The 27843-nt window shown below is 56.0% G+C and overlaps 2 protein-coding genes across 2 annotated transcripts in view; one reads left to right on the forward strand and one right to left on the reverse strand.

Moving 5' to 3' along the window:
• Positions 1-1704: 1704 nt before the first annotated feature.
• Positions 1705-15994, forward strand: OLFML2B (olfactomedin like 2B). Its single transcript, XM_050901337.1, has 8 exons — positions 1705-1860; positions 2898-3161; positions 6671-6778; positions 10472-10648; positions 12426-12654; positions 13713-14282; positions 14769-14945; positions 15273-15994. The coding sequence occupies exons 1-8, from the start codon at positions 1717-1719 to the stop codon at positions 15872-15874; spliced, it is 2271 nt and encodes a 756-aa protein (XP_050757294.1). The 5' UTR covers positions 1705-1716; the 3' UTR covers positions 15875-15994.
• A 1309-nt stretch (positions 15995-17303) lies between these two features.
• Positions 17304-27843, reverse strand: part of ATF6 (activating transcription factor 6) — an 81856-nt gene continuing 71316 nt past the window's right edge. Inside the window, exon 16 of the mRNA XM_050901099.1 lies at positions 17304-19908. Within this exon, the coding sequence (XP_050757056.1) occupies positions 19700-19908 (209 nt within the window). The 3' untranslated portion in view covers positions 17304-19699. The remainder of the gene's footprint in view (positions 19909-27843) is intronic.

Consider the following 27843-nt stretch of genomic DNA (forward strand, 5'->3'; position numbering starts at 1 on the left):
CCTCAGGGCAGTCTGTGCTGACAGATGGAGTAGCTGCCCCCAGGGAAGCTCTGCTGTTGTCAGCACTGAGTGGTGGAAATGCAAGTGAAGGAGCTGGTGCCTGAGGGACATTTTATCCTTGAGAGAGGCTGGTGGGGGGAGGCTTTTAGAAATGCCTTTCCCCTCCTAATGCTCTCCAGTTGCGCAAAGGTTGGCTGTCCTTGTCCTCCCATCCTCCCTGACGGCTTCCTCTCCTGCTCTATTCTGCTCAGCCTTGCTGCCGGGAGCCACGCATCCCTGCCCCCTTCTCCACGAGCTTTGCTTCCCAGGGTGGCCGGAGGAGAGGGGGGCACGGTGCCATGCCACATGAAGCCTGTGGTCCCGGCCCTGGAGTCAGCAGATTTTGCTGTCCCCCGTGCCACAGCCGCTTCCTCTTTCACACAAAATGTTTTCTTTGTGTCTGGCAGCTCCATCCCTGCAGACTGTCCCTGGGAGAGAGCAATGGGATGGGAAAGCCGGAGACCCCCTAGAGAGGTGCCCTGTCCCAGGGCTGTAGGCACCAGGTTTGGGGTGGTTTTGGGACACCTGCACGTTAAGGACCGGGGGTGCTTAGCTGGTGTACAGCCGTGCTTCAGTGAGAGGTTCGTGTGGCCTCTCGTGCCAGCCGCTGTGCACGTGGCTTGTCCCTCTGGCTCTAGGGCAGGTTTTGAGGCAAACGCGAGCCTGTGCCATACCTGGGGCGTGATGCTGGCATGTGTTTTATCGCTATCTGTACAGTTACGAGGTAATCTCAGGTTTCATCACAAATTAGTGAGGCCCAGACATCATCACCACAGTGCAGACACCTACGCAGTGGAGGATGCTGCGCCTGTGCTTTCCCCAGGAACAGCGCGTCCAGGACGTTTCCATTTGGCAGGAGGCGCAGAAGGATACAGGACTGCCAGAGCACGGCCGCTTCCCAATGGTGTCAGCCTAAATTTCAGTAAGCACGAGGAGATCAGCAGTCGTGGCTAGGAGCCTGTCTTCGAAACACGAACTGCTTGCATAACCCCAGTGCATGTAGTATTACTGGAGAGCCGCCGGTGTGGTGTGCCGTGCCATGCCGTCAGGACGGCTTCCCCGTGACCCAAAGCACATGGAGGATGAGAGCCAGGCTGCTGCCAGAGATGGAAAAGGAGCCAGGCAGGCTGTAAGGATGGCTTTCCGTCCCCCACCAGCTCCCTGGCAAACCGCAGGGGTTGGGATGCGCGGGTTTGCTTGGTGCAGACATTTTGGGAAGGGTATTTTGGGAAGATGGGTTGCAGCCCTCCAGAGGAGCCCCACGTGCGGGAGCTCACCGCAGCCTGCGTCGGGCAGACGATGCCCAAGTCCCCCCCGGCCTCCCCCTTGGCCCCAGCCTTCCCCCCGGGACAGGGCCCGCCCTATCCCACACAGGCAGCTTGAGCACCGGCCCCAGGCACCGCCGCCGCCCCGGGGGGGGGCGGGCTGCGGGGAGCCCCCGCCGCAGGTGGGAAGCGCCGCCCGGGGCGGCCCCGGTCCGGTCCCGCCCCGCCCCGCCCCGCCGCCCGCTCGGCCCCGCCCGGGGGCCCGTCCCGCCGCGGAGGGAGGGAGGGAGGGAGGACGGGAGGACCGGGGCGGGAGCCCGGCCCGGCCCCGCCCGCGCCCGCCGCGCCGCACCTGAGCGAGCAGCGGCGGCTCCGCGCCGGCCCCGGTCCCGGCCCCCTCCGCCGCCCGCCCATGGCTCGGTCGCTGCCGCTGCTGCTCTGCCTGGCCGCGCTGGGCGCCGGCTGCCGGGCAGGGTCCCCCCCCGCCGGCACGGCCGGGCCCTCCGCCGAGCCGCTGCAGGACGAGGCGGACAACCAGGAGAACATCCTCTCGCAGGTACCCGCTGGGGAGCGGGGGGGATGCGGGGCACCTCGGGGGGTGCCGGGTACCCGCGGCGTGGGGCTGGGCAGTGCCGGGGGGGATGCTGGGCGCAGCCTGGGTGGTGCTGGGCGCTGCTGGGCGCGCCCTGGGTGATGCTGGGTGTACGTGCTCGGCGGTGCTGGGTGATGCTGTGCACTCGCCCAGCGCTCACCGGCGGTGCTGGGTGAGTGCGGCTGCAGGGAGTTTTGTCGCCCGGGGTACAGCGAACTCGCTGAGGCCCAACGGGGAGCAGTTCTCAGCCTCCAGCCTGTCGTTTCCCCGGGGGGACGCAGAAAATGGGGAGCTCCTTGGGAAGGGAATTGGCGGAGCCTCTTTGTGTGCGGAGGGGAGGGATCCGGACTCTTTCCCCGCCAGTGGGATGCGGTGGAGGTTTCTGTTAGATTTGGCCGATCAGACTGTGTGCTGTTATCTGCCCTTGGAAATGGCTAACGTGGAGACTATTGGAAACATACCATCAAAGTTATTTTTGTGCTTGGGCTTTCAGAAGTGCTGTCTGCAAATCTCCGTAAAGGAAATTCCTGGCATTGTATGGGGCTAATCAGAAATACTGCTTCACCACCAGGTTACGCTGCTTATAGGGCAGCTTTCAGTCGCCCTTCCAGCACACCCTTACCCTGTTTGCCCGCGTAAAGAAATCTTGCTCAGGGTAACAGGTGAGTTATTGGGTCTACTGGACACGGAGCATTAAAAGACAGCGGGATGGTGTTAGTATTTAAAATTCAAAGCGGCTAGGTCCATTTTATGCAAAGTGGAATAAAAAATACCCTGTTGGAAGAAGCCAGTTTTTATTCCCCTTGTAGTTAGGGATCAGAAAGCTCTGCGCTCTCTAGAAAACTTCTTGGTCAACAGATTTTGGAAGAGCCAGCCAGTTTCCTCAAGGTTCAGGGTGTCCAAAGTGTCCTTGTTTGGACCTCAGGGTCCAGGGTGTCCTTTTCCCTTGCTGGGCAAGCAGAGGACGAGAAGTTTGCTAACTGCCGGTGACCTGTGCTCAGCTGTTAGGTGACTACGACAAGGTGAAGGCGGTGTCCGAAGGCTCCGACTGTCGGTGCAAATGCCTGGTCAGACCCCTGGGCCGCGGCGCCTGCCAAAGGATTAACGAAGGTGCTTTCAAAGCGGAGGATTTTTACACGGTGGAAACCATCACGTCAGGACCCAGCTGCAAGTGTGCGTGCGTGGCCCCCCCCTCGGCGCTCAATCCTTGCGAGGGGGACTTCAGGCTGAAGAAGCTGCGGGAGGCGGAGAGCAGCGACCTGAAGGTAGGAGAGCAGCTTGAATTCGGGACCCTTTTGGGAGGGGGAGATCTTCTGCAGCCTTTTCTTTCAGAGCTTTTTCTAAAAAAACTTTTTTCCTAAACTTTTTTCCTAAAACATCTCCTAGTTACTTTTGTATCTGTGTGTTTGATATAAAAATCAAGCTCAGCTTAAGGGATTGATTCGAGCAGCTGCAGTCAATGATTCACTTGATTCATCCTGTGCTGCCTGGGGTCCGCTGTGGCTGCCTGCGCTGGAAGCCCAGGAGGGACTGGGCTGCTCCCTGCCTTTTGTCCAGCCCTAAGTGTCCCCGGGAGACAGCTCTGCTCCGCTCAGCAGCTGCCAGGTCTTTTCCCGTCGCCGAGACAGGCTCCCAAGGACCCACGCAAAAAGTTGTTTTGGCTTCCGTGGGCCAAAAGCTGCCGATGCGTCAGCGTGAGGGTGTGTTACACAGCTGGCTGATGGCAGGATGGGTTTTGTTGTTTTAGATGCTGACGCTTCTGTACTATTTAGTATTTTATCTCTTTAGTAACGTGTACCTCTTTTCCAAACGTGATAGCGTTTGTTCTAAGTACTCGTGACTTTTACTGGATGCTTACTTTTGCTGGTCTAGCAGCTGGCAGCGACCCTGCTGAGTTTTCCAGTTTGTTACCTGCGTAGGGCAGCAGAAATCCTCCCCAAAGGGCCACTGGCTTGGTCCAGCCCTGGAGAGTCCCCGGAGTAGAAGGTTGAGTGCAGGGGGCACTCGCGTGGGTGGTGATGGGATGTACCCGGGGGCAGTGCTGCTGGTCCCAGCTCAGGTGGGAAGGCAGGCGGTGTGCAGAGTGCTGCGGGGCAGCCTGCCACCGAGGCCACCACGATGGGTTTGTCGGATTAATTAATTTGAAGCTCAAGGATGTGTTTCATCTTGTCCAACTGCAGACAGTTAGCAGCTTCTTGTTCAAGCTCCCCTGCAGCTAGGGAAGATAAACAGGCACAGGCAGACAATCCATCATTTCAGGGAAGGAGGATTCCCAGTCTGGAGTTGTTTGGTGGTCCCTCGTCTGCAGGAGAAGCCAGGATGTCCTGCTTGGCCTTAGATGAGGAGCTGTGAGCTCTCTGCGGTTAGGGGAGGGGACACCCTCTGAGGTGATAGAGCCACCCCTGTAGTCCCTTGCCTGGAGGCAGGCAGAGCTCCTCTACCAGCAGCTCACACCTCTCTCCCCATCCTCTCCAGAGCCGGTCAGCCTCCAGGAGGAGCAGAGCGACGTGGCTAGCTGCGCCCTTGGCTCCGGCTGCCTCTTCCCACTGGGGAGCTGCTCACAGCCAGCTGTGGTGTGAAAGCTTGTCCTCTAGGAACTGGCCCAGGCTCCCCTGCTCATTTCACAAGGATCCGCGGCCAAATGATTTCACAAGGTTTATCCAAATAGACACACGTGGGGTTTTTCTTTGCTGCGAAAGTCAAACCCCAGGAGCTGTGAAAACAAGCTTGCTTTCTCGCCGAGCACAGAGCCCCTCCTGGGGTCGGGTTTGCTGGGAACAGCCACCTCTCGCAGGAGAAGCCGGGAGGCAGGAGAGGACACAGCTCCAGTTCTTGTGTGACTCATGAGGAGCAGCTCCCACGCTCATCGGCGGGGAGGCTGAGAGGGACGGGCCAGGCCACCGCATTGCTCCTAAGAGCCCCAGGGGTTTTACTCTCCTTGCTGGTCTGATGAGCATCGTTTTTGCCCGGTCCAGCAGTGGGAAGCCCGTAGAGTCATGCTCTGTGTCTGTTGTGTTTTACCAGGCTTTCTTATGCTCTGACTCAAAAGCCCTGGGCACTCCACATGTGGGAGAACCGTGGGAAGTTCCCCAAAATGAGAGCCCTCCCTTACGATGGGTGGGCTGGAGGACGCGTCCCTGAAGGAATGGCAGGAAAGGGAGTAGATAAGGCCAGGCAGCAGGAATGTACCCCTGGGGCACCCCAACTCAGTCGAATGGCTGCGCTGGGCATCCCAGCTGAAGGTTGCAGTCCCATCTGTGACTTTAATAAGGTCCCATGGGAATTCATGGACCACCAGACCAGTGAGAGCCAAATTCTGCAGTGGGTGAAGGGAAGGAAACAGCGACTTGGCGTGTGCGTCGGTATGGTCTTTTGGGGAGGGTCAACTTGGTGTTGGCAGGGGGTAGCTAAATCTAAGATCTATTTTTGTGAAATTGCAGCATGCTGCTCCTCTGCTTGTAGGCACGGCGTGCGTTTTGGGGGTCTCGGGTGCAGAGACTGTGCAAGGAGTCTGTGTTCAGGAAGATTTGGAAGGTGGTTAATAAAGTCTGCAACCTTTGTGCGTTGATGGAAATTATCCAGCCTGGAGGGAAAGCGCATGTCTCCAGTGGCTGTCTGGCAGCTTGCGTGCATTGTATCGGTCGTCTCCGTCCAGTTCTTGGTGGAAAGTGGATGCATAGCCATAAAACAGTCCTTGTCTCTTAATGCTGCCATTTTATCTGGCCCAAAAAATCTTTCCTTTGCTGTCAGCTCCACAGGGAGACTGCAGAGGCCGGGGTGGAAACTCAGAGTGCTGCCAGCAGTGCTGCCTGTACTTCTCCCATGTTTATGGAGCTCCGTCGACCAGTTTATAGCTGCTGGGAGAAAATGTCACTGCCTTGTAGTAATTCCCATGCATTGAAAATACTTCTCAGCCGTCGGGGCTGTAAGGTCTGCGGCACCACGCTGGACACGTGGGGACACGTGGGACTGGAGGGAGCAGGCACGTGTGGGAGCCGAGGCAGGGAATGGCCCGGGAGCCCTTCTCGCCAGCCCCTGCCTTGCTCAGCGCTGTCCTCTGCGGAGTGAGCACCAGGAACCGTACGAAATGCAGAACGAGGGTATTGCGGTCTGGATCCCCAGGATCGGTGAGCAAGGGCTGATGCTGGGCAGGACACGGGGACGCAACCCTTCCCGCTGCGGGAAGGGGGTGAGTTAAATACAGGGTGTCTCTGAATTGGGGTTTGAAGGAGAAGGCAGCATCCCTCTGATACAGTTGTTCTCCAGGGAAGCAAACTGTTACCAGGCTGGCACTGAATTTCAGTTGCTTCAGTCTTGCATTTGTGAACATTTTTAAATTTTTTAACAAGTTTCTTCTTGTTCCAGGAAAAAAAGCATGGGATGGCACGAACTCAGAGTCTGATGTCTCACTTTTATTTGAGCTGCTGTTTGCTTGTTGCCTCTTTTGTTGCCAGTCATGTCTCTGGTGGGGTAGCTAAGCCTTTGGGCTTGTGAGAGAGCCTGCCTAGAGCTGGCAAGGAGGGCCGTTGCTTCTCCTTGCTCTGCTTACTAGTCCCCAGCACCCAAAACATGCTCCTGAACCCCTGAAGCTCTGCGTGCTGTGCTCCTGCCTGCAGCAGCAATGTGGCAGGGCTGTGTAAGGAAAAACTTACGTTTTAATAAACTTCTTGTGCTCAGATGTGTGCATTGCCCTTGATTTTTCGGCTATAGAAGCCATGCAGGGTACTTTATAGCAAGTGCCTCTGACTGACGGTGTGCTCCCTTTGCCTTGCAGCTGGCCTCCATCGTCGAGATGCTGGAAAGTGCCTTTTATGGCTTGGACCTTCTGAAGCTGCACTCGGTCACAACCAAGCTGGTGGGTCGGGTGGAAAAGCTCGAGGAGGTAAGATGAGTCCTGCTGTCCTTCGAGGTTGTTGCCTTCAGTGGGACTTGCCTCAAATCATGTTCTTGGTACCTTTGGTGCGTTCAGAGCCTCGTTCCTTTTGGAAGAAATGTTAATTAACTATGTGGCTGAAACTAAACTAGACCAGACTAGACTGTCCAAACTAGACCAGACTAGACTCTCCTCCATTCCTCACGGGCAGTGCCCAGCGCATCACCACCCCGTCAGCCTCCCCTGACCGTCTCCAGTTCCCCCCACCCCTCGTGGCCCAAACTGGGTGCAGGATCCCAGCTGTGGCCTCACCAGGACCAGCATCTCTTCAGGGTCCAAAGGGCCTGCTGTTAAGTTTTTCCTCTTCTCAGTTTTACATCTGTGCAGGTGTGACTGATAGTTGCTCTCGATCGGGTGCTTGTGTGCTGTTTGATGTTGGGGCGAGAGGTTCAGGGCTGGTGCTGGGGTACGCTCACCAGGACAGCTGATAGCCAAGGAGGTCAGATTCCTTAAGGACCAAGTTACATCTTGGCCTGCATTAAAAAAGAGCTGAACCCTCAACACTGCTAGAAAGATAGATAAAGTACCTTCCACTTTTTTTAGAGCAGACTTCCAGTGAATTCATTTTCACTTCCATACAGTTTAATATTTCTTTGGCTAGCACAAAGTAGGGTTTGCAGTTTGTTAAGCTGCGCTCAGCTATGTAGCAACAGGTTGCCAGATTAAATACTGGAGTTTTCTCCCGTGGTCCGTATCTGGGACAGTAATTCCACATTCTTGTTGGAGTGGAGCAATCCCGTTTGTCTGCAGCCAGGAGCCGAGAGGCAATGATTTATAAAGCCAAAATTCCACTTGCAAAGTGTTTCGGGAAGGCACGGTGTGCTCCATCCCGGGGTCAGGAAGGAGACAGCTGAGAGGAGCACGCTTGCCTGGGGGGCTTTGGGTTTGCAAGCACGGTGATTGACCCAAAAGGGAGAAAAGGGGTTTTGAGGTCTAAAAATAGCAAAGAACCAATGTTTTTGTTCGCAATCCCACCCTCTTCCTGTGGTTTAGCGTATTCGCCAGTTGTTATTTGGGTTTGCTGCTGAGTCTTCGCTAATTAGGGGAGAGGAGCGAGGGAAGTGGGAGCTGTGCCACCAGCCCCATGCCGCGCGTCCCTGTTGGGGAGCTTCGCCGCGGCGGCACTGGTAGCCACAGGTCTGGCGGCGGGGTGAGCCCTGTCCCACGGCATGGTGAGCTGGGGGATGCTGCGGTGAACACAAAGGGCCCCATAAGGACAGATCGATGGTCTATTGCTATTTAACATCCACAGTTAGCTGGATTAGGGATGATGGAGGGGACAACCCTTTTTTGGTATCATTTATGGATCTGTGGTCCATGAATTTGTCTCACCCTGAAACTAGTTGACTGAAAATGGTGCTGTTAGACGTTGTCACCTTTAAATGGATCAGGCTAGAGCGATGCAGCCCATCAGGTCAGTGAGTGGGGAGTGCAGGTTCCTCAAAGACCTTGCCAATGGTCGAGTCAGAGGCTAAAGTAGGGTAAGAGTTAGGAGTTTGGGTACTGACAAATGACGCAAGTGATTACTTCATATGCGGCTACCACTGCGTTCTTCTTTGGTACCAAAGTGGCCCTGTCTGCCAGCCTGTTCCTGCACAGGGGGTTCAGCGCAAGCGGTGCTGGTGGCACTTGTCTGTCTGGGCACGTCGGGGTGACCTTGCAGCGTGGCTGCTCTGCTCACAGCCCGTCGCAGTGAGGCAGATGGGCAGAAGTAGTCTGGTCTGGCTGAAGTAGTTTGGGCAGAGATGGAGCAGTGAAGTTGTAGGAGGGGGGAATTCACAGATTTGGGTCTTTAATTTCCCAGAAGCAGGGCTGTAGGATCATGTAACAAGCAGCTGAAGCTGCCTGCAGGCACCCATCCCGGAGGGGATGGAGAAGGACAGGAGAGGTCTGGGTCAGATGGACATTCCCCAGTGCCGCTGGGGCAGGGCAGAGCTGGTGCAGGCAGCGCAGGCAGCAGGTGTGAAACGCTTCCTGCTGCTGGCTTAGCACGTAAATTCCTGTTGAGAAGAGGAGGAGGAGGATCACACACTGCATCGGCCGCAGGATCTGATACAACGGACAGCTGAGATGCTGAACAGGAGCCTGGCATGGCTTCAAAGCATCAGCCTCCCAGGCGGGTGTGCTTTTGGCAGCTGCTCCCCGGTGAAGCAGCTGAGCGGCCTCAAGCAGCATCACAGGCCAGGCTTTGGTGGTGCCTCCCCACTCAAGGGGAGGCGGATTTTATCCCTAAGCAGGTCATAAGCCAAACATTACACAGAATAAGTGATAAGGGCACAAGGCTGTCGGAATCAGTCATCCTCCCAAAAGGAGGACGGTGTCAAAGCTGCTTCTGCTCCTGCGCTGCTCCTAGGAGAGCATCGTGAGATCCCCTGTTCCTTTTCTTACTACAGCAAAATGCTTGCTGAAAAGTCCCTGCGTTATTGGACTCAGCCTCAAAATTGCATGAGAAGTCTGTGACTCGCAATTCCTGGGTAAAGACTGGGAATTCAGATGCCTGTGGAGGGGGTTGGGGGTTAACTGAGCTCAGGATGGTATTTTTGCAGAGATGAGAAGGTATTGCGAGTTGTTTCCAGTAGAACAAGGTATTTTACACAAATGGTGTCAGTAAAGGGAAGGAACCCCCAGGTACTTGGTCCGCAGAGCTAGCACCTTCTCTAGCAAGGCAGCTTCTCTGCTTTGTCTTTAGCTTGCAGCTGTTGCATCAGCTGGCGATTTTGAGGTCGCAGATGGAGGTCACGGTGGGTTTTAGGAGAAATTAATGGCAGCACAGATTGAAAATGAAGGATCGGGGGGAACCGCCCCCAGTCTCTGTACAAAAATGCTTTGACTGATGGGCCACCTATTCAAAGCAGTTGCCATTTAAGATGTAAAAGACCAAGGAGTGATGAGCAGAGACTGCAACAACCCCTTGGATACAAGGTGTGCCTATGGTTGGGGGACTGAGAAGGGCAAAGGGGTTTGCCTGCCCTGGGCTGCCCTATAGCTGCAGCCAGCCCCAGCTCCCTCCCAGTCCCAGGACAGCTCTCTGAGGGTCACTGGCTCTCTTCCTCTCCCGAAATTCTCCATCTCTTCTGTGGGAGTGGAGGGTGGTGGGCAGGAGCAGTCCCTGAGTGCAGGTGCTGCATCACCGGGCAGCGGGGCAGGACTGGGAGAACAGAAACCAGACAAGTGTGATGCCGACCTCAAGGACTTGCCTCGGGGGTCAGGCAGGCAGCGGCCAGCCAGGATGGGACCCTGCTAGGAAAGTGGGGTTAATAAATGGGAGATGAACTTGCTGCCATAGGCAAAGGATGCGAGGCTGGGACTTCAGATGTTTTAGCTTGTCTTTTCCTCTTCCTTCTATGAGCCGGTGAGCGTGGCTGAATATGGGTGTTGAAGAACCTCAAGGCCACTCTCCCACTTCATGGGGCTCTGTGGCAAAGAGTGGATCTGGGATGTGCACACCAGGGATGGGGTTTCTGGATCCCACTGGAGTCAGGGGCACCTTCTTCGCAGCTGAAGTGCCCAGCTCCATGGAGAGGCCCAGCTGTGAGCCCAGGATGGGAGGACAGAGCTCGCTGGCTCCTGGGCTGTGGTTTGGGGGCCGTGGAGCATGCCTTGTCTTTACGTGGGGTAAAGTCTCCTCTCTTGCTTTTCTAGGGCATGTCCAGGAACTTCACGCAGGAAGGCCACCGGGCACGAGCCAAGACGGAGAAGGGTCTGCAGGATCCCCACCGCAGGGACAGGGAGAACTGCTCCAGCCTCATCACCAACAGCCTTGCCGACATTGAGAGCTCACTGCAGCGAGACGCCGAGGCTGCCTACACGCACGCAGAGGTATGACTGCCCAAGCGGGTTGCACGGCTCGAGGTCGCTGCTGCCGTGCAAGCCAGCCCAGAGGGTGTCTCCTGGATGTGGCCCCTGGCAGGCCACCAGCCCGGGGTTATTTTCTTCTCGGCTCGGACGACTCTGTTTCCGTGCCTCTGGCTCCAGCCTCCTCCTCTTGGCACAGCCCAGCTGCCGCCGGGCCATAGGAGGGAACAGGAGGAGGCTGCTCCCTGGGCCTCCCCCCTTCCCGCGGGGTTGTTGGGTTTTGAGGTCAGTGGCGGCCGTGCTGCTCGGAAAGAGTGATGTCATTGCGGGGCCAGCTGGGAAACGCTGGGAAACTCAGAGCCTTTGATTAGCAGGGCTTGGGGGCTCAGTGGAGGGACAGCCTGTCGCCCTCCCTCCCGGGCAATTACCCCTCCCCAGCCAGCCCCTGTGCCTGGCAGGTTCTGGGCAGGGGCTAGGGCATCCCACTGGCTCCGGCACCCAGCCCCAGACTGCGGGGGTCCCTGCAGGGTCTGCCCAGCGTGGGGACATCCTCTGGCTGGTGCAGCGGTTTCTGTGCAGCCCCAGAGAGGGGTGTTTTGGGAAAAGGCATGCCCAGGGTGTCCTGACCCCCTTGCTGCTTTGGTGGTGCAATCTAGGGTGGCCTCGTGCTGCTCTGATCCATGCTGGGTGGCTCCTGCCTTCACCCCAGGGTCCCCTCTGCAGGGCAGAAGGAGGTGTCTGGGGAGGGGGGAACAGTTGCTGCATCATTTCCAGCTCCAAACAGGGGTGCTCAGCTCCTGGGGGTGAGGACAGCCTGCACGTGGCCCCCCCGGCACCGAGAGCAGGCATTGCGTGTCCTACGCAGGGGTGGGCTCCCCAAGCCCTGACTGGGAGAAGAGCAGGCTCCCACGCATGCACTGTGGGTTGGTGGGTGGGGAAATGGCACCGACCACGACGTGCCAGCGTGCTCTGCTCCAGGGAGAGCTGTGCCCCGTGGCAGAGGGGGTCCGGCAGCACTCCCAGCCCCTCTCCCCCTGCTCCCCAGGCCGTAACCTGAGCAGGGGCTCCGCTGCCCGCTGGAGAGGAGCCAGCCCTGGCCAGGCAGGAGAGCAAAGCGCAGGGCTTTTATTACCCTGAGTGACCTCATTTCCCAATGTTCCTCTTTTCTCGCTGTTAATTGCAGCAGGGCTGCAAAGGAACCCTGGGCCAGTCCTCTCAGCCAAATGGGCACTGCTTCAACCTTCGGGCTGTCTTTCCGATTTCCTTTAATGAGATGAAATCCTTTAGGCATGAGCTGCGGCAGCTGGTGGCTGCCTCAGCGCGGGGTTCCCAGTCCCTGCCCCGGCGGGGTTCCCAGTCCTGCTGGGAAGGTGCCTTCAGCCTCTGCTCGGTGCATGTTGCACGCTCTCTACAGATCAGCTGCCGGCACCAGTCTCTGGCGTGCAAGGGGGTGTCCGGTGGGTGGACGTGAGTGCGGTTGCAGTGAGGGGTGCGCCCTGCTAACGCCACCCCGGGGTCCCCTCACTCTGCCTGCACGTCCTGCATCCCACAGCCTGTGCCTTACTGAGCACCGAGTCCCAGGTTTGCAGGGTGACACCAAGGTCAGGCAGAGGCAACGCTGGTCTGCCACCCCCGCTGCCTCCTGGAGCTTCCCACGGCAGGAGGGACTGAGGGTGACCCTGAGAAAGGAGGGAGGACAGACTGTCCTACCCAGCGCTCGGCTGGCCAGCCTGACCTGCCTGGTCCCCCAAAACGCGCCTGCCCTGGCCCACCCCATAACAACCTCCTGCGTCTCTTCCAGGGCAAATACGAAGAAAGTTTCCTGAAAGATGAAACCATCTCCCAGCAGATCAACTCTCTCGAGTCCCTCCCGGAGCTGCACCTCTCTCCGGAGGACGAGAAGCCCAAGCAGCTCTTGCAGAGGAAGCTGCGCGTGAGGAGCCGGCCTCCTTCCAAGCCCACCATCGTCCGAGGGGTCACCTACTACAAAGCCCAGTCCACCGAGTCGGAGAACGACATCGAGGAGCAGAGTGAGTTAGGTTTGCAGCCATGTCCGGCGGGATGGCTGGCTGCATCCATAGCAAAGCCAGTGTCCGCCCTCGAGTCCTGCCTTGCCCCCTGGGAATGTGTAGGCAAAGTGCATGGGGTCACCATGGAGAGGAGGGCTTGGAGGCAGGAGGGGGTGGGATGATTGGTACCTCGCCACTGGACAGAGCGAGGCAGCATCCAGCCTTTGAGCCCTGCGCAGGGGAGCAGTGCAGTGTTGGTATTCCATGGAAAATCCTTGGTAGCTAAGGAAATAGGTCACTGCTACAGTTTACAACACCCAGCATCAACACCTTTCCAGAAAGTAAATGAAAGTTTATTATTACACGTTAGTCCTGCAGATCCACCTGCCTGATGGCATCCCAGGAGGTTTGTGCAGTGGTTGGGTGGTGGGAGGCGGCTGGGAGCTGCCGCTGGCTGCCCTACAGCTCAGCAGGGTGCTGCTCGTGGCTCCTGCCATGGTGAGAGCAGGGGGCTGAGCGCCCGGGGACCAGCAGCGCCTGGCAGCACAGGCAAACAGGGCAAGCGCCCTTTCTCTGCAAAGCTGGCTCAGCAGCGAGGTTGGCCAGCACAACCGTGCGTGGGCTTGTGAGATCCCTGAGGTGAGGGATCTCACGCAAAGGGCACCCATGGTGGCTGGGGAGCCCAAGTGGTCCCTGTGCCCTGGGTGAGGCACCCGCTTTGGCAGCCTGGGTTAGGTGGGTGGGATCTGGCTGGGCGCTGCAGCTGTGTCTCCATCCTGCCCTATTTCTGGGACCTGGCAGGACTGAATTGCTCTCCATCACCTCCCGCTCTGCCCGGCCTGAGGTGGTGGATGTGGCTGTGACAGGGTCTCGCTGACCTCCTAACATGGGCACCATCAGCCCCTGCAGTTCACACAGCCCTTCTCCGGCTGGATATTAAGAGGGAAACCAGGTGGATTTAGTACAAGACAGCCTGGAGAAGCGGGCAAAGGAGCCAGAGCGGTGGGGTGAGTGCAGAGGGGCCGCAGGGACCTGCTCCCGCTTGCTGTGGGGCTGACGCCCATGCCTGTGTTTGGCAGCGGACGAGCTGTTCAGCGGGGACAACACGGTGGACCTGCTGATCGAGGACCAGCTCCTGAGGCCCAGCAGCAGGGCAGGTGAGGGTGTGAGGAAGCCCTCCCCAGTGGGATGGCCGCCCTCCCCGGTGGGATGGCCGCCCACCCCTGGCGGTGACCCCACCACCCCACCGGCTGCCGACACTGCCGCGACGGCCACGGTGCCCCTGTCCCCTGCCACGTCCACGGGGCCCACGCCGGACCCCACTGCTGTGAGCTGGCTGACCCCCACCCCGGAGACCACGACTGCCCCGGCGGGACTGGCGGAAGAGGGGACCCCGCAGCTACCGGCAGCCTTGGCCAGCACAGCGGTGGCCACAGCCATGGAGAGCCTGCCCACAGCCACCACCACTGTCCCCAGCCCTGCCGTGGCCACCACCGCCGGGACCTTGAGGGATGTGGGGACAAGCCCTGCCCCAGAGAGCAGCCCAGGAGCTTGGGAACAGGCGAGCACCCCTGAGATGCCAGTCAGCCCCACCATCCCTGCCACCCCGAAGCAGGCCCTGGAGGAGGAGGACATCAGGAACATCATTGGTGAGTGCCTGCAGGTCCTGCACCGATCCAGCGGTGTCCATGGCAGCTGGCTCGTGCCCACAGCGTGTCCTGCTAAGCGCAGCACACCTGGATTTGGTCATGGGTGGGAGGTGTCATGGAGATGGTGGCCGAACAGCACTTCACTGGGGTGCCAGGTTTACTTGCTTGTTAACTCTGGAACCTACCGTAGTCTCCTCCCAGTTTGAGGGGCTGGGCGGGGCAGAAAGAGGCGTCCCTGGAGATGAACCTGAGACAGGCAGCAGCCTCAGCTGGGGCAGGGACACGGCTGAGGCTCTGGGGAGCTGTTTGCAAGATCTGGCCAGCGCTGCTGGGCCTCATGAGGCTGAGCCCAGGCCGAGGCAGCGGGGGTACCTGCTGGGAGGGCAAGGGGCTGGACGAGGGGTGATGCCTGCAGACCCCCAGCAGGAGCAGGGAGAGCATGGCCGCCCTGCCTCGGGCCTCACAAGCCTTTCTCTGCCCGCACAGGGCGCTGCAAGGACACACTGTCCACCATCTCGGGGCCCATCACCCAGAACACCTATGGGCGCAACGAGGGGGCCTGGATGAAGGACCCCCTGGCTCGGGAGGAGCGGATCTACGTCACCAACTACTACTACGGGAACACGCTGGTGGAGTTCAGGAACCTCGACAACTTCAAGCAAGGTGGGCTTGCGCCATCCCCGATGCTGCACTGGCCGGCGCTCAGCCGGTCCAAGTAGCGTCCCCGTTCCCTGGCATGCTGCACCATGGGGGGATGCTCTGCCCGGGGACCCTCCCCTCTTGGGCGCCGGTACCCGGTGTGCGGGGTTCAGAGCACGGGGCAGGTCAGGCTGCCCATGGTGGCTCTGGACTTGCTTGTCACCACACCAGGCTGCGGCTGGTGGCCGGGGAGGGAGCGCCGGCAGGGCTGGGGCAGAGGGTGCTGGTGGCAGGGCAACCAACCCCAAAGCAAAGGGAGGGTCTCGCCAGCAAGGTGTCTCTGCCCTGCAGGTCGCTGGAGCAACTCCTACAAGCTCCCGTACAGCTGGATTGGGACAGGGCACGTTGTCTACAACGGCTCCTTCTACTACAACCGGGCCTTCACGCGCAACATCATCAAATATGACCTGAAGCAGCGGTATGTGGCCGCCTGGGCTATGCTACATGACGTGGCCTATGAGGAGTCCACCCCATGGCGGTGGCGAGGCCACTCAGACGTGGACTTTGCCGTGGATGAGAACGGCCTGTGGGTCATCTACCCGGCCATCAGCTATGAGGGCTTCAACCAGGAGGTGATTGTGCTGAGCAAGCTGAACGCAGCCGACCTCAGCACCCAGAAGGAGACCACGTGGCGGACGGGGCTGCGGAAGAACTTCTACGGGAACTGCTTTGTCATCTGCGGGGTCCTGTATGCAGTCGACAGCTACAACAAGAGGAACGCCAACATCTCCTACGCCTTTGACACGCACACCAACACGCAGATCATCCCCCGGCTGCTCTTTGAGAACGAGTACGCCTACACCACGCAGATAGACTATAACCCCAAGGACCGCCTGCTCTACGCCTGGGACAATGGGCACCAAGTCACCTACCACGTCATCTTTGCCTACTGAGACCCCCTGCCACAGTGGGGCACTGCGAGCCAGGGGCCACCAGCACCTTTTATTATTATTTTTATTGTTGTTATTGTTATTTTGTACAAATCAAAGAGTAAATGATGTTTTTTGTTTCAAGTTGTTTTTTTATGGTGGATTGTAGATCGATCCCCAGGCCAGAACCACCCCCTTCGTCTTTGCTGTAACCTTGCTTCTGGTTTTCCTTCCTGCAGGGAGGAGGTCCTCCTTTGGGAGGGCAGACGCAGCTCTCCTGCCTGGGGAGGAGGAGGTGGCCCAGACGTGGTCCTCCTCATGAGATTTTTAGCTAAAGATGATCAGCAAGAGACCCAGAACCAGTGCAAACCTGGCCTTGCTGCTGCAGGCACCAGGTCCCAGTGGGATGCTGATGTCTGCCTGTCCTGGTGGAGGACGTGCTTGTCCTATGGGAATGTCCCATCTCTCAGGACCATCTTCCCAGACGATGGCCAGCAGGCCCTTTGGAGACCCTGCTGTACAATGGGGCTGCGAGCACAGCTCTGGCAGCCCCTGGTGCTGGCATTTATGCCAAGGACTGTCCCCTCCAGCCGGGGCTCTGCCCTTTGCACCCTGAGCCCTGACTCATGTCTGGAGCGAGCTAGTGGTGGGAGGGGGACACTGTAAATACGTGTAGATGGCTTTTGTTTGTTCATTTTGTAACCCCAAATGGTCCCCTTTGGCATTTGCTGGGCGAAGGCTCTGCTCGGTTGGGCACTGGGCTGCCTGGGCGGGGAGCTGTGGGGCTGGGGGAGCCCTTGGGGCTGGGGGAGCCCTTGCTCCCCATCCTGCTGCGGCTCCATCTCCTGCAGGGTCTCAGCCCATGTGCTCTCTCACTGCCATGCTTGCCCTGGTCCCTCCCAGTTGTTGGCCATGGGGAGCACCTCACACAGGCACAGCCCCTACCCTTCTGCCCGGCAGCATCTTGTATTTACCTGCTGTCAATAATAAAAGATCAAGTACCTTTGCAGCTGTTTGGGCCTTTCTTTGGGTCTGGTTCACCCTCTGGGTGCATGGAAATCCACAGGGGTTTTTTGGGTGGGTTTTGGTTGGTTCGGGGAGTGCCATTTCACACACCAAGTGGGAGCAAGGCATGCTGGCTGGAGGGGACCTCTGGGGGCTCTCGGCTGCTTGGGCCTGGCACCAGGGCAGGGCAGTGTGGCCACATCCAGCCCTGAGAAGAGCTTGGCTCTGTCCTGCCTGCAGTTGCCCTCAAGTCACCAGGGGCTGCAGTGAGACCCCCTCATGAGGCTCTGAGCGAGCAGCTCGTGCCGGTTGCCGGGGGTCTGGGTGCATGTGCCTTGGGCAGTGCCAACACGGGGCCGAGCAGAGCCACGCTGCAGCCCAAGAGACAGCAGAGATGGCGCTGGCCTTCTAGGTATCTGCTTAAGTAAAACAGTATTAACAAGCAAAATAATAGTAATAATAATAAATAAAAGAACTATTTTATTGCCTTCAGTGCTAGGGACACAGAGAACAGAACTACACGGGACGAGAGGTGCTCTCCACCACCGGATCCCATGGGTGCTGGCTGAGGATGCAGTGCCGCAGCAGCTGCCGAGCCCCCGGCCCCCAGCAGCCGCCCTTTCCAACGTCCCGGGCTGTGCCAAGCTCTGCCACCACCGCCGGGTCCCCTCCCCAGCTCCCTGGCAGTAAATGCTCTCCCCAGAGCAGCTGGCCGCCCCTGCCCGGGGCTGCTGGGGAGCTGTGTGCCTCTGGCTGGGGCACTGCCGGGGTTTTTATTTTTGACTATTGTGTGAGCTGGCCCACAGTCAGGTGGGGCCAGGGCCAGGAAAACGAACTGGTGCAAGGAGCGCAGCCAAACCCCTCGCCGAGCCGGGCTGCTTCCCAGCAGCGTGAGCGCCAAGGGGATGGGGGGCCTGTGCAGCTCACGCTGACTACGTGGCTAAGGGCAAAGCTTTTCCATAGTGTTGCAAGGCACATACATACATGCTTTACAGGGGTGTATTGCTCCTCACTCTCCTCCTCGCCTCCCCTGAGCTGTTTGTCTTGCTGCAGGATCAACCTTTATTTCCTAACAAAAACAGCCACACACACAAATAATAATAATAATAATAATAAAAAAACCACATCAGCCAGTCAGTGGTTCAGACAATGAAGGAAAGGCAGTTGGCTGGCAAACTGAAGCCCATCATCTTCTGTGCTAACTCCAAAGAGGAAAAAAAATAGTGTTACATGCTGAAGTCATTACAAAAGGCCGATGCTCTGCTGGCGTCTCATCCCAGCTGAGCACCGCAATGCACCGCGCGCTGGAGCCCCTCGGCCCAGCTCTGGCCCGGGGCTTGGCTGACAAACTTGGGACCAGTTAACAGAGCTCTGCAGCGGGCTTTGTAACAGCAGCAGTCGACTGCAGCGAGCGCCATGTCTAGTAGCTCAGTGCTCGGGGGCAAACGGCACACTCCCCTGCTGCATGACGGGTGGCTGTCAGTGCTGGCAAGGCAGAGAAGGGGAGTGTGGGTGTGAGTGTGTGCATGAGTATGTGTGCGTGGCTCTGTGTGTGTCTGTGTTTCAGGAGGAAGGTGCTGTGGCTGTGTCCCACTGAGCTGAAGCAGTTCTGCCCCGGCAGGACCAGTACTGCTCTGTAGGCTGTTAGCAGTGAAAAGCATTAAATAGCACAAAAAAAAACCAACCCAAACCCCAGACAAAAAACAGAGGGGGGAAAAACAAAACACAAAACAAAAGAACAGCAGTACAATCTTTAGAAATGCATGTGCTGCACTAACTCACCACCCTCAGACCAAGCCCCAGCCTTTTGCCATGGGCTGGGGAAGACAGTAGCAGCGTGCGGGAGAGTGCACGCAGGTAAGGGGGGGGTGTGGAGGGGTGTGTGTCTCTCTGTGTGTCTCTGTGTGCGTGTGCGCACCCTCGGAGGGCAGCCCAGTCCCCGTACCGCTGTGGCAGTGCGGGATGTTCTGCTTGTAGTGCTTTGGCTGTAAGTGCGGGTTCCCACCACCCTGCTGGGTGGCTGGGGCTGGGCTGCCCCACGGCACCACTGCAACCCTGGGCAGCAGCCCAGGGCTTCCCGGCAAGGGAGGCTGCACGGGCAGGGATTTGGGCGGGCGTGCGGGGTTGATGAGGAGTGGGGCTGTCTGGCCAGGCCCAGCACAGCCACTCTGGCAGAGGAAGGATGCTCCCGCTCCTCGGGTGCAGGGCCAGGAATGGGGCGGCAGGCCCGACATGGGGTGCAGGGCTGCGGCTCTCCCTGCACCTGCAGCTGGAAGCTGGACACTAATTCCTCCTGCTGCCCTGAGCGCACTGCAAGGAGGGAAGCCTGATCTCCAGCATGGGCCTCCGCAGTGGTGTCTCTGGGCAGGACCCCAGTGCTCAGCACCCCAACTCAGGAGGTGGTTTAACAGGGACCAAAAAAAACCAAAACAAAAAAAACCCCAACCAAACCACAAAAAACCCCAAAACAACCAACCCACAATTTTGGACAGTGCGTAAGTAGCAAGGCTGGCCCATGTCCCCCCTACGCCAGCCCCGGGCGCCAGCTGCTGATGCCGACACCAGGACTGCAGCAGCATGCCTCACCCGCACCTTTGGCACCAGGCTTCGCACACTGCATGGGCCCCCCAGGTCTGTCCCTGGCAAGGGGCCAGCTGAGCTGCGTAATCCCCGGGCAGGATGCGGCTGTTGGGTAGGGTCAGGCACAGGAATGGGCTAAGCGGGGTCTGCCCTTGCTGTGCCAATGTGCCAGGAGCCCCAGGGACCTGCCAGTGCAGGGGCTCAGTCTGGCAGCAGGACCTGCTGCATGCCGGGTGCACGGGCCGTGCCGCTGCGCTGCAGGAGCTACTGCAGGGATTTGACAATTGCCCTCAGGGCATGGGGCATCTCTGGGACGGAGGGAGACGCGCTGTAGAAGGTCTCAGTGTGATTTCTGCGCTGCTCTCGGAGGTACGGAGGGACAGATGAACTTTTGATGTGGAGGATCCTGGTGTCCATCACTTCGCAGTCGATCTGCATCATCACCTCGTAGTCCTGCCCATTGATCACATTCTCTGCAAAAGTATGGGGGAAAAAAAAGTTAGAGTTAGCCCTGCAAGCTAGTGACCCAACAGCACCAAAAGCAGAGCTTTTTGGACCTTTTTTTTGTCTGGAGCAGGAGCTGGAGCGGGGGAACCCCCTTCCTTTTTGCAGCTACACACATGGAGCTCCATCTCACACAGCGCAGCCCCAGCCTGCTCGTGACACCTCAAAGGGCCCAGGCCACGCTTAGCATGTGCAGTCACACCTAGAAATTAATGTAAAAGTCTTTTCTTTTCTCCTTCTTCATCTGCACATAATTACCAATGGAGTTTGCGTCGTATAACATTTATTACCGAACTGTTGTTCTCGAGCCACTAAAGTGTAGGGGTGATTGAAGATAGGGCTTATTTAAGCAAGCTGAATGCTTCAGTTTTTATTGGTTTAAGAATACTGTAACCCTCTTGACACTGAGGATCTAGAGGAATTTCTTCACCAGATTATTAATAAAAGAAGTTAAAATGTGATCTCAAAAGAATTAACTGTGCCTCATTACTGTGCTGACCTGGCTGTTGTACTTGCATGACGTTGTGGTGACACTGGACAAGGCCATTACCCTGAGAGACCTCCGGACATGAGGAGACCCAGGCCAGCACATGGGACCCTGGGGCAAGGGCATGCTGGGCTGCATCACCCCAGCACGTCCCCAGGGCGGGCATGTCTGCTGCTGCAGAAGCTCCTGGGCTTGCAGGCAGAGGCTGTGCACATGGCCAGCATCTGCTGCCTGGATTTAAAGGTGGAAGACTATTCCCTGCATAGACAGTGTGTCCAGGAATGCAAGAGCTGAGATCGGATTTCCAGGCACGACCAATCCTTGCCTTTCAGAGTCAGAAATGCTGACTGCCATCAGCAGGGTTTTCTTTCTATGCTAAGGAAGATGGAAGATCACCTAATGGAAAGCGTATGGATTGGAGGAATGCAATATACATTACTAATTTTTACTGTTTTCCTGGATTAACTCTGACTCTGGATGACAGCTGACAACTGTGGCCGGACCCTCTTGTACCCCACGCCACCTGTAGAAGCTATTAGATCAAGTATGTCTGGTATAGTAATGAAAAGCAGGAGCAAACCCTTGCTAAGGGGGCTGAGAGCCTGCAAGGGAAATCAAAGCTCCCACCTGCAGAAATGAAATGGAAAAAGCTCTGTATGTGCCACCGAGTGACTGAGGCCAGGAGCAGCCGTGCATGTCTCTGTGCTGCTGACCCAAACACCCCGACAAGTGCCTTGTCCCTCCCGGCTGCGGGGCTGCTGATAAAGCCCTGCCATAGCTTCGGGTGCTGTGTCCCCAGCTGGGACCCTTTTTGAGGCTGTCCCTCCAGGCCACCTTTTCTCATCCTTTGGATGCACTCTGGGTTCTCACCTGACAGACTCAGGACCAGACGGCGGAGGGGGCTGAGCTGGTGGTGCTGCTCAGGACAGCGGGCTGCACAGGGCAGCAGAGGGGCATGAGGGGAGGCTGGGGGGGGGGGCAAAGGCCCTGGAGACAGCAAATGGGAACAGATCGGCTCCCTGTGACACAGCAAGCTGAAAACACAGCTCCTCAGCTCTCACGTTGCAGGCAACAGCTCGATAGGACCCTGGCTATGTGAGAAAATGTGCTCCAAAGCCACAAGTGGGTGAGGTGGGATGGGCCAGCGGCCAGGGCCAGGAAAAACCTCTCGGTAAGGCAGTAAGACTTTCCCGCGTCAGCCCGCAGCAGCCAGCACAGCGGGCTATCATTAGGTTCCCTGGCACTGCGCAACAGGGAGGAGAACAGCAATCCCAGAGAGCAGCCCATGCGAGGGAGGGAGCTGCACTGCCTGGGTGGCAGTGGGGAGCATGGCAACCATATCAGCCCATCTCGGCCAGCTGGGATCCCGCTTCTCCCAGCACTGACACAGGCTCCCCCCACGACTAAGTGGACCACGATTAAGTAAGCCACAGCTCTGCTACCCTGTGCAAGAGGTGCTGTGTCTTCTGAGGCCACCACAGCTGAGATGATAGATAGCTGGGAGGAATCACACTCACAACAAGCCCCTCTGGCCAGCAGGCACAGCGGGGACTCAAGACACCCGACTGAGACATTTGCAAAGTGCCTGAATCCTGCCCTGTGTCTGTGAATTAGCCCAGGAGTGACATTCAGATTTAGACAGGTATCTGATTCTTTCCCCTTTTGGGTTGAAGGTATTGTCAATGAAGAACTGCTGCAGAGAGGCTCTGCAAAAGGGTCTCGTCTCACAGGGATGAGGACAGTAGTGGGAACGGCTCAATTCTCACTACAGACATTTCCAGCAGCCTTTCTCATTACCATTAGCACCAAACTGACTTAGAAGAGGAGGTGGAATTTTCCGCAAAGACAGCATTTACTGCTTGGTGATGCTGCTGGGCGCCTGGACCAGGTGCATTCAAAGGAGCAGTCTGAAAGCTGTGCCAGCCCCCGGATGCCTGGCCACCATCGGAGAGCCCTGCCCGGCCCACCCTAGCCCAGAGGGTGGAGGGGCTGATGCTCTGCGTAAGCCCACGTGATGCTCTCAGCAAAACAACAGGCAAACGTGACCTGAACGCAGCCGGCGCAATCCAATGTTTGGAAAGACTAGCTCACTGTCAAAGGGGCAGGCATTGCAAAAATGATTCCACATGGCTCCGTCCTGAGCTCGATGCCATTAAACTGCTTCACGATCTGGATGAGGAATAGAGAGCATACTTGTAAGATTTCTGGAAGATGCTAAACTGGAGAGATTTCAACCACCATGGAGTATTGGATTAGACTGCAGTTTTGATAAAAGAGAGAAGCTGTCCAAAATCTTCAGGATGCCTTTCAACCAAGGCCAGAGCGAAACACAACGCTCAGAACTGGAAAACAGGAGTACAAAATGGGGCTGGGCAGAAGCAATGCAGAAGAAGTTTGAGGACTGCAGAGGATCACTGTGGATAAACCAACAGCATGAGAGGACTAGAAATGATCAGCTCGATTTCAGGAGAAACAGATTTATCTTTGACCAAATTTCTAATGATAATGAAATACAAGCCCTGGATGAAGCTACCTCAGGAGACCAGCAGATCTCCGTGACTGGCAGTTTTTAAGGAAAGGCTGGATGACCGCCTGTCAGACAAGACCCGGGGTACCTGACCCTCGCTCTGCACAGGCACAGGCACTCACAGTCGCTCGTGGTCCCTCTGGCCCTGCCTTTCTGTGAGCTGCAGGTGCCCGTTCATGACTGGAGCCCCTTAGGGTAGACTGCAACCGATCATTAAAGAGCCCAGGTCCACAAAGAAGCCAACATACGTCAACTCAGCTGCGATGACTGTCCGTCTGCTCTTTGCTCATGACAAAGACAAGGCAGTGCAACTTGGGCAAAGCCCGTTCAGTGAGATTTGAGCTGACGTTTGCCACAGGGTAGGGATGCACACCTCCAGCACCCATGGTTCAGATGGCAGTGAGAACTATGCCATGTTTCCTTGATGGTCAGTTTAAATCCAATGGCTACATAGCTGGACATGTTTGGCTGTGCTATTCCTAATCCCTTGTCAGCAAGTGGGCAATATCTGGAGTAGTGTTGTGGGTTCTCCACGGGACCCCGTGGTCTGACCTCATCCACAGAACAGGCCAACAATTTTGCCTGGTGATTCCCGCATCAGATCTTTTAAAAATAGCCCGGTCAGGCTTTCTTTCCTTCCCCTTCCATGGGGCTGCCAGCAGTACCAACATCTGGGAGACACCAGAGAAGCACAAGGTAGGTTTTCCAGAGAGGCCCTGAGGCGCGCTGAGCTCACCAGTTGCATGTGGCTGATCTCTGGAGAGGTCAGTGTACGTAACCAGTGCTTTCTCTCAACGCTCAGGTCAGTGTGTACTGCACTGCCTGAGCATGCACCCATCACACCTCACAGGGAGGCAAATGCAGGCAGGGGTGTCTGTGAAGGCAGGACTGACAGCCCGAACTTGCTGCCCGCCACCGCTGCTCGTTTGCTGGCTGCAAGGTCAGCACTGCCAAAGTGCATTACACAGGGCTGCTTAATAGCCCAGAGCAACACTGACACTGAATTATTTCTAAAGTTTACTGTGTTGAATTACCTATGACTTATGTCACATAAGTGAAAACACAGGAACAGATCTCCTGTAGAGGTGTCTGGATTTATAAATAGATTTATAGCTCCTCTTTGAAGTTCAGAACATACAGCCTCTCACACGGTACAGCCTCAGGCTTAAGAAGCTACCCTTCCCAAGCCAAAAGGCTGTGTTGCAGTTAATTATTTGTTAACAGGTTTAAAAGCCATGCTTCGGATGATAGACTATTTCAAATTAACAGCAAAAGTAATTGTGCCAAGCATTGCTGTTCTCTGACTGCACCTTCTCAAAGAGGCTCACTGACTCTCGTGGGCTGCACCAAACTCCCAGCATGAGCTTGGTCTAGGGAACAGAAATCTAATTCCCCAGTGCTGCTCTCTAGGGTTTATGGCAGCTCCTCTTAAAAACAAACATATTGTTTTTAAGATCCAACTGATGAAAGCTGAAGTCTGCAGTCCAAACCAAAAATGTTTAGCAAATAAGGCTGAGGGTAATAAGTACTGTTACAAATTACTGAAGATGATGGAAGATTGTCTTCATATTTGAAGCACTAGATTTTCAAAACCAGCTTATTAGAAAGACCATAAAACCAAAGTCCTCCTTCTCCCCTTAGTAGTACTGACACGTATCAATCAGTTGAATGTTCAAATGTCTGTCTTAGAGATCAGGCATCTACTTTTGTAAGAGATGCTGTCTTAGAGAAAGGCAGAAGACAGGCGGACGGCTTGAGAGGCAGGCAATGAAAATCTTAGTGTCTGTTCTGCAATAAGTCAGAACAAATGGTGATGTCACTTGTCTCTCTAGACTTAAGCTCTACACATCAGTGGGCTGTTTGGCCCTACGGATGCAGTCATAGGACAGGAACACATTATTCTGGTAACTTACCCTTTCCCACTTACATACACCCTCCCCAAAAAGCCTTGCTGTAGGAAAATGCTTGTCTTGAAAACTGCACAGTTTGCAGAGAGGCTGAAACAGAGCTCCCCTGGAACGCCACCTGGCCTTGCTGAAGTGTTTCAAGGCTGTAACCAAACACCATGGAAGAGCTTCGCAGCTTTCTGAAGGTCTGCTCATGCCTTAGGTACCTTGACAGAGCCTTGTTCTACCAAACCAACTATGAATTTTACCTTACTCCAGGCAGTCCCACAGTGGACTACCCAAAAAATATTCTGTGACACCAATACCATATAATTCAGGGCCTGGGCCACTGATTTGACATCCCCAATCCTCAGACTCTTCTCTCAGGCCCCAGTTGCCTTTGCAGTAGATAACCCATGTACCTACTGGCTGGTTTCTTAGTAGATGACTTGTAAAAGTGGTCAGAACCTGGCCAGCTCTACTCCCATTGTACTCACTGAATACAGCTAGTGTCAACCACGTAGATCTGGACTACATGTCCTCACTTCTGGTAAGATACAGGAAGCGAAATCACTTGCCCCACTTTACTTTAACTACCTGTCTTTGTCAGTAAGGCTAGAGAGTCATCCCCTCCTCGTGGACAATAGCGTAGAGTGAATTTGCTATCCATGGAACTAGTTTAGTTGACGTCAAGGTAGGTGCCAGGGAATTATCTCTGCGTAAGGTGATACAAAACCACCAACTCTTTTAAAACCATCTTTGCTGAACAGCTACTCACACCCTTTATACTTTCCACATTTCCTTCTAACGAGAAAGTTTGCTTTGCCACACCGGATTCCAAAGACAGTCTGTGTCAGTGTTAATTTACACTTGGAGCCCCATCTATCACACCAGCAGGAACCTAGGCAGCTTTCAAAGAGCCACCAGATGTGTTCCAGTACCTGGTTGCTTTGTGCTAGCTGCACCAAGCTGACAATGCTAAAGTTTGGTTTAAAGAATGATTTAGCACCAAATTACCCAAACAATTTATATTGCAACCTGCCCTGGCCCAAAACAGAGCTTATGTTTAGGGCAGCACAGCGTTCAGAAAGCACAAGCTTCAGAAGAAGATGAGGGCATCAGCTGCCTGCAGCTCTGGGGCTGGCCTGTTGAAGGGCGGCAGCTGTCCCCAGACATAATTCAGGGGGCTTTCTCTGCACTGTCACTTCTGCAATCTTCCACCTCATCTCTGCTGAGCAGCCCTGACTGTCCTACCCAGCACATCTGGACAATGTTTCCATCTGAAGGGTTGGTATACACTACCAAATAAGTATATAAATGAAGCAGTGTTACTGTAAGAGCTACCCAGACTAAAAATACACTCACTGCAACAACGCAGCAGGGTTCCTAAAACATTTACAGATTTGCTTGTTAGACAGGATTATTTGAGGCAAGGGAGAAAGTTATATTGTGACACAAATAACTTTCTCTTTTAAAAGTAAATTCCCGCTTGGAACTATTTCCAAACAAACCAGTTGCAATGGTCTCACCTCTGTGGACTCCGCTGTCCTCAGTCCCTGACACAAGTTAAGTGAGATCCTGGGCATTTCAGTTCTCCAGGTCTCCTAGGACCTCTCAAACAGTGAGCCAGGCTCCTGGGTCTATATGCATACAGGAACAGGGGCCATGGTCAGAAACACTGGATCCACATAATCAAAGTCACTTTGACAAGCCACGAGCTGACAGCAAGGAGACAGGGTCTCTCCCCATGTCTAAGCTGTTGGAGTGTTGGTGCCAGGGGCCATCCAAGGAGGATATATACAGGCATGAGGGGTAAGCAAGAAAACTGGAGGAAACAAGCTCTCTGTGGCCTCCTAAGTAAATAATGGAGCCACAGGAGAGATCGGCACTGGCTGTGGATGAGGAGCACAACATGCCCTTAGCTTACACCACTATGTGCTTTTTGGAAAAGGCCAGCACCTGTGGGCAACGCGATCAGTGGCAGATCTGTGCCTGACGGTGCTTTGCAGTACGTGGTCCAGACTGGGAGGTCTCAGGAAGAGGTAAGGTTGGCTCTTCCCAGGGACCATTGCCCACCTGATCTCCCACCTCCCCTTCCAATCTTCTTCCATGCTGCACAATCACTTCCCTCTAAGAGAAAGAGCATGAGCTACAGAGGAGAGGGCCCACTGTGGATCTACCGTGATTGCTCTTGTTGTTTTGGAGAGGGAGCCAATGGCCCTCTCAGGAAGGGAAGATCAGAATCAGCAGTGTTGACCCTCCCAGGCACATCATTTAAAGCTCCCTCAGGTAGAGTATTTCTCGGAAATACTGAGACATTTTTGACAGCACTGGCTGTGCATATGTGTGTTGTTGGCAGGGTATCATTGCTGCAGGATGGCCACATTTGAAACCCAACCAGCTGTGGCAATGCTAATGACAAGGGAAAAAAAAGAAGAGAAAACAAAGACAAGGGGCAAAGCAGTTCTGCTGCACAGAAAACTCTCTTGGGAGTGAAGGAAAGAGGCTGGAGAAAGAGCAATTCTGTTAGGCAGAACCGTCCCATGCCTGCTTGGGAGGCACAAGAAGTATAAACAAACTCCCCACACAGCCTGCAAATCCAGACACACCCACTTACAAGACAAATAACTGTACACAGGAGAGTAGCCTAAAAAGGCATTCCAGTAAAGGCTTCTTTCAAGAATAAGGGCTGGAGGGCTTGTCCCAGGACAGCATACGGGGATGGCTCCCTCTGAGTGCAACGGGGAGGGACTAGGAGGCATGGGCACGGTCCCTTCGGTCCCTACCATGGGCCTAGCATCCTACAGATGCTCTTAGAGCTGGAAGACCTTCCTGGCCCAATGCTACCTTTGGTGTTAAATGCCGGTAAGTTCCTCCTTTTCCTGCTGTGCTGGCAGACTGGCCGCTCTCCTTTTCTAGCCTTGGTACTGCCTAAGGACGGCTGTTCTGCACAGGCAGGAGAGCAAAGTCCTGGCAGCAAAGTCCCATCCAGCCTGTACTTCTG

This window comes from Gymnogyps californianus, chromosome 8 (assembly GCF_018139145.2).
Source record: "Gymnogyps californianus isolate 813 chromosome 8, ASM1813914v2, whole genome shotgun sequence".
NCBI classification, from domain to species: domain Eukaryota; kingdom Metazoa; phylum Chordata; class Aves; order Accipitriformes; family Cathartidae; genus Gymnogyps; species Gymnogyps californianus.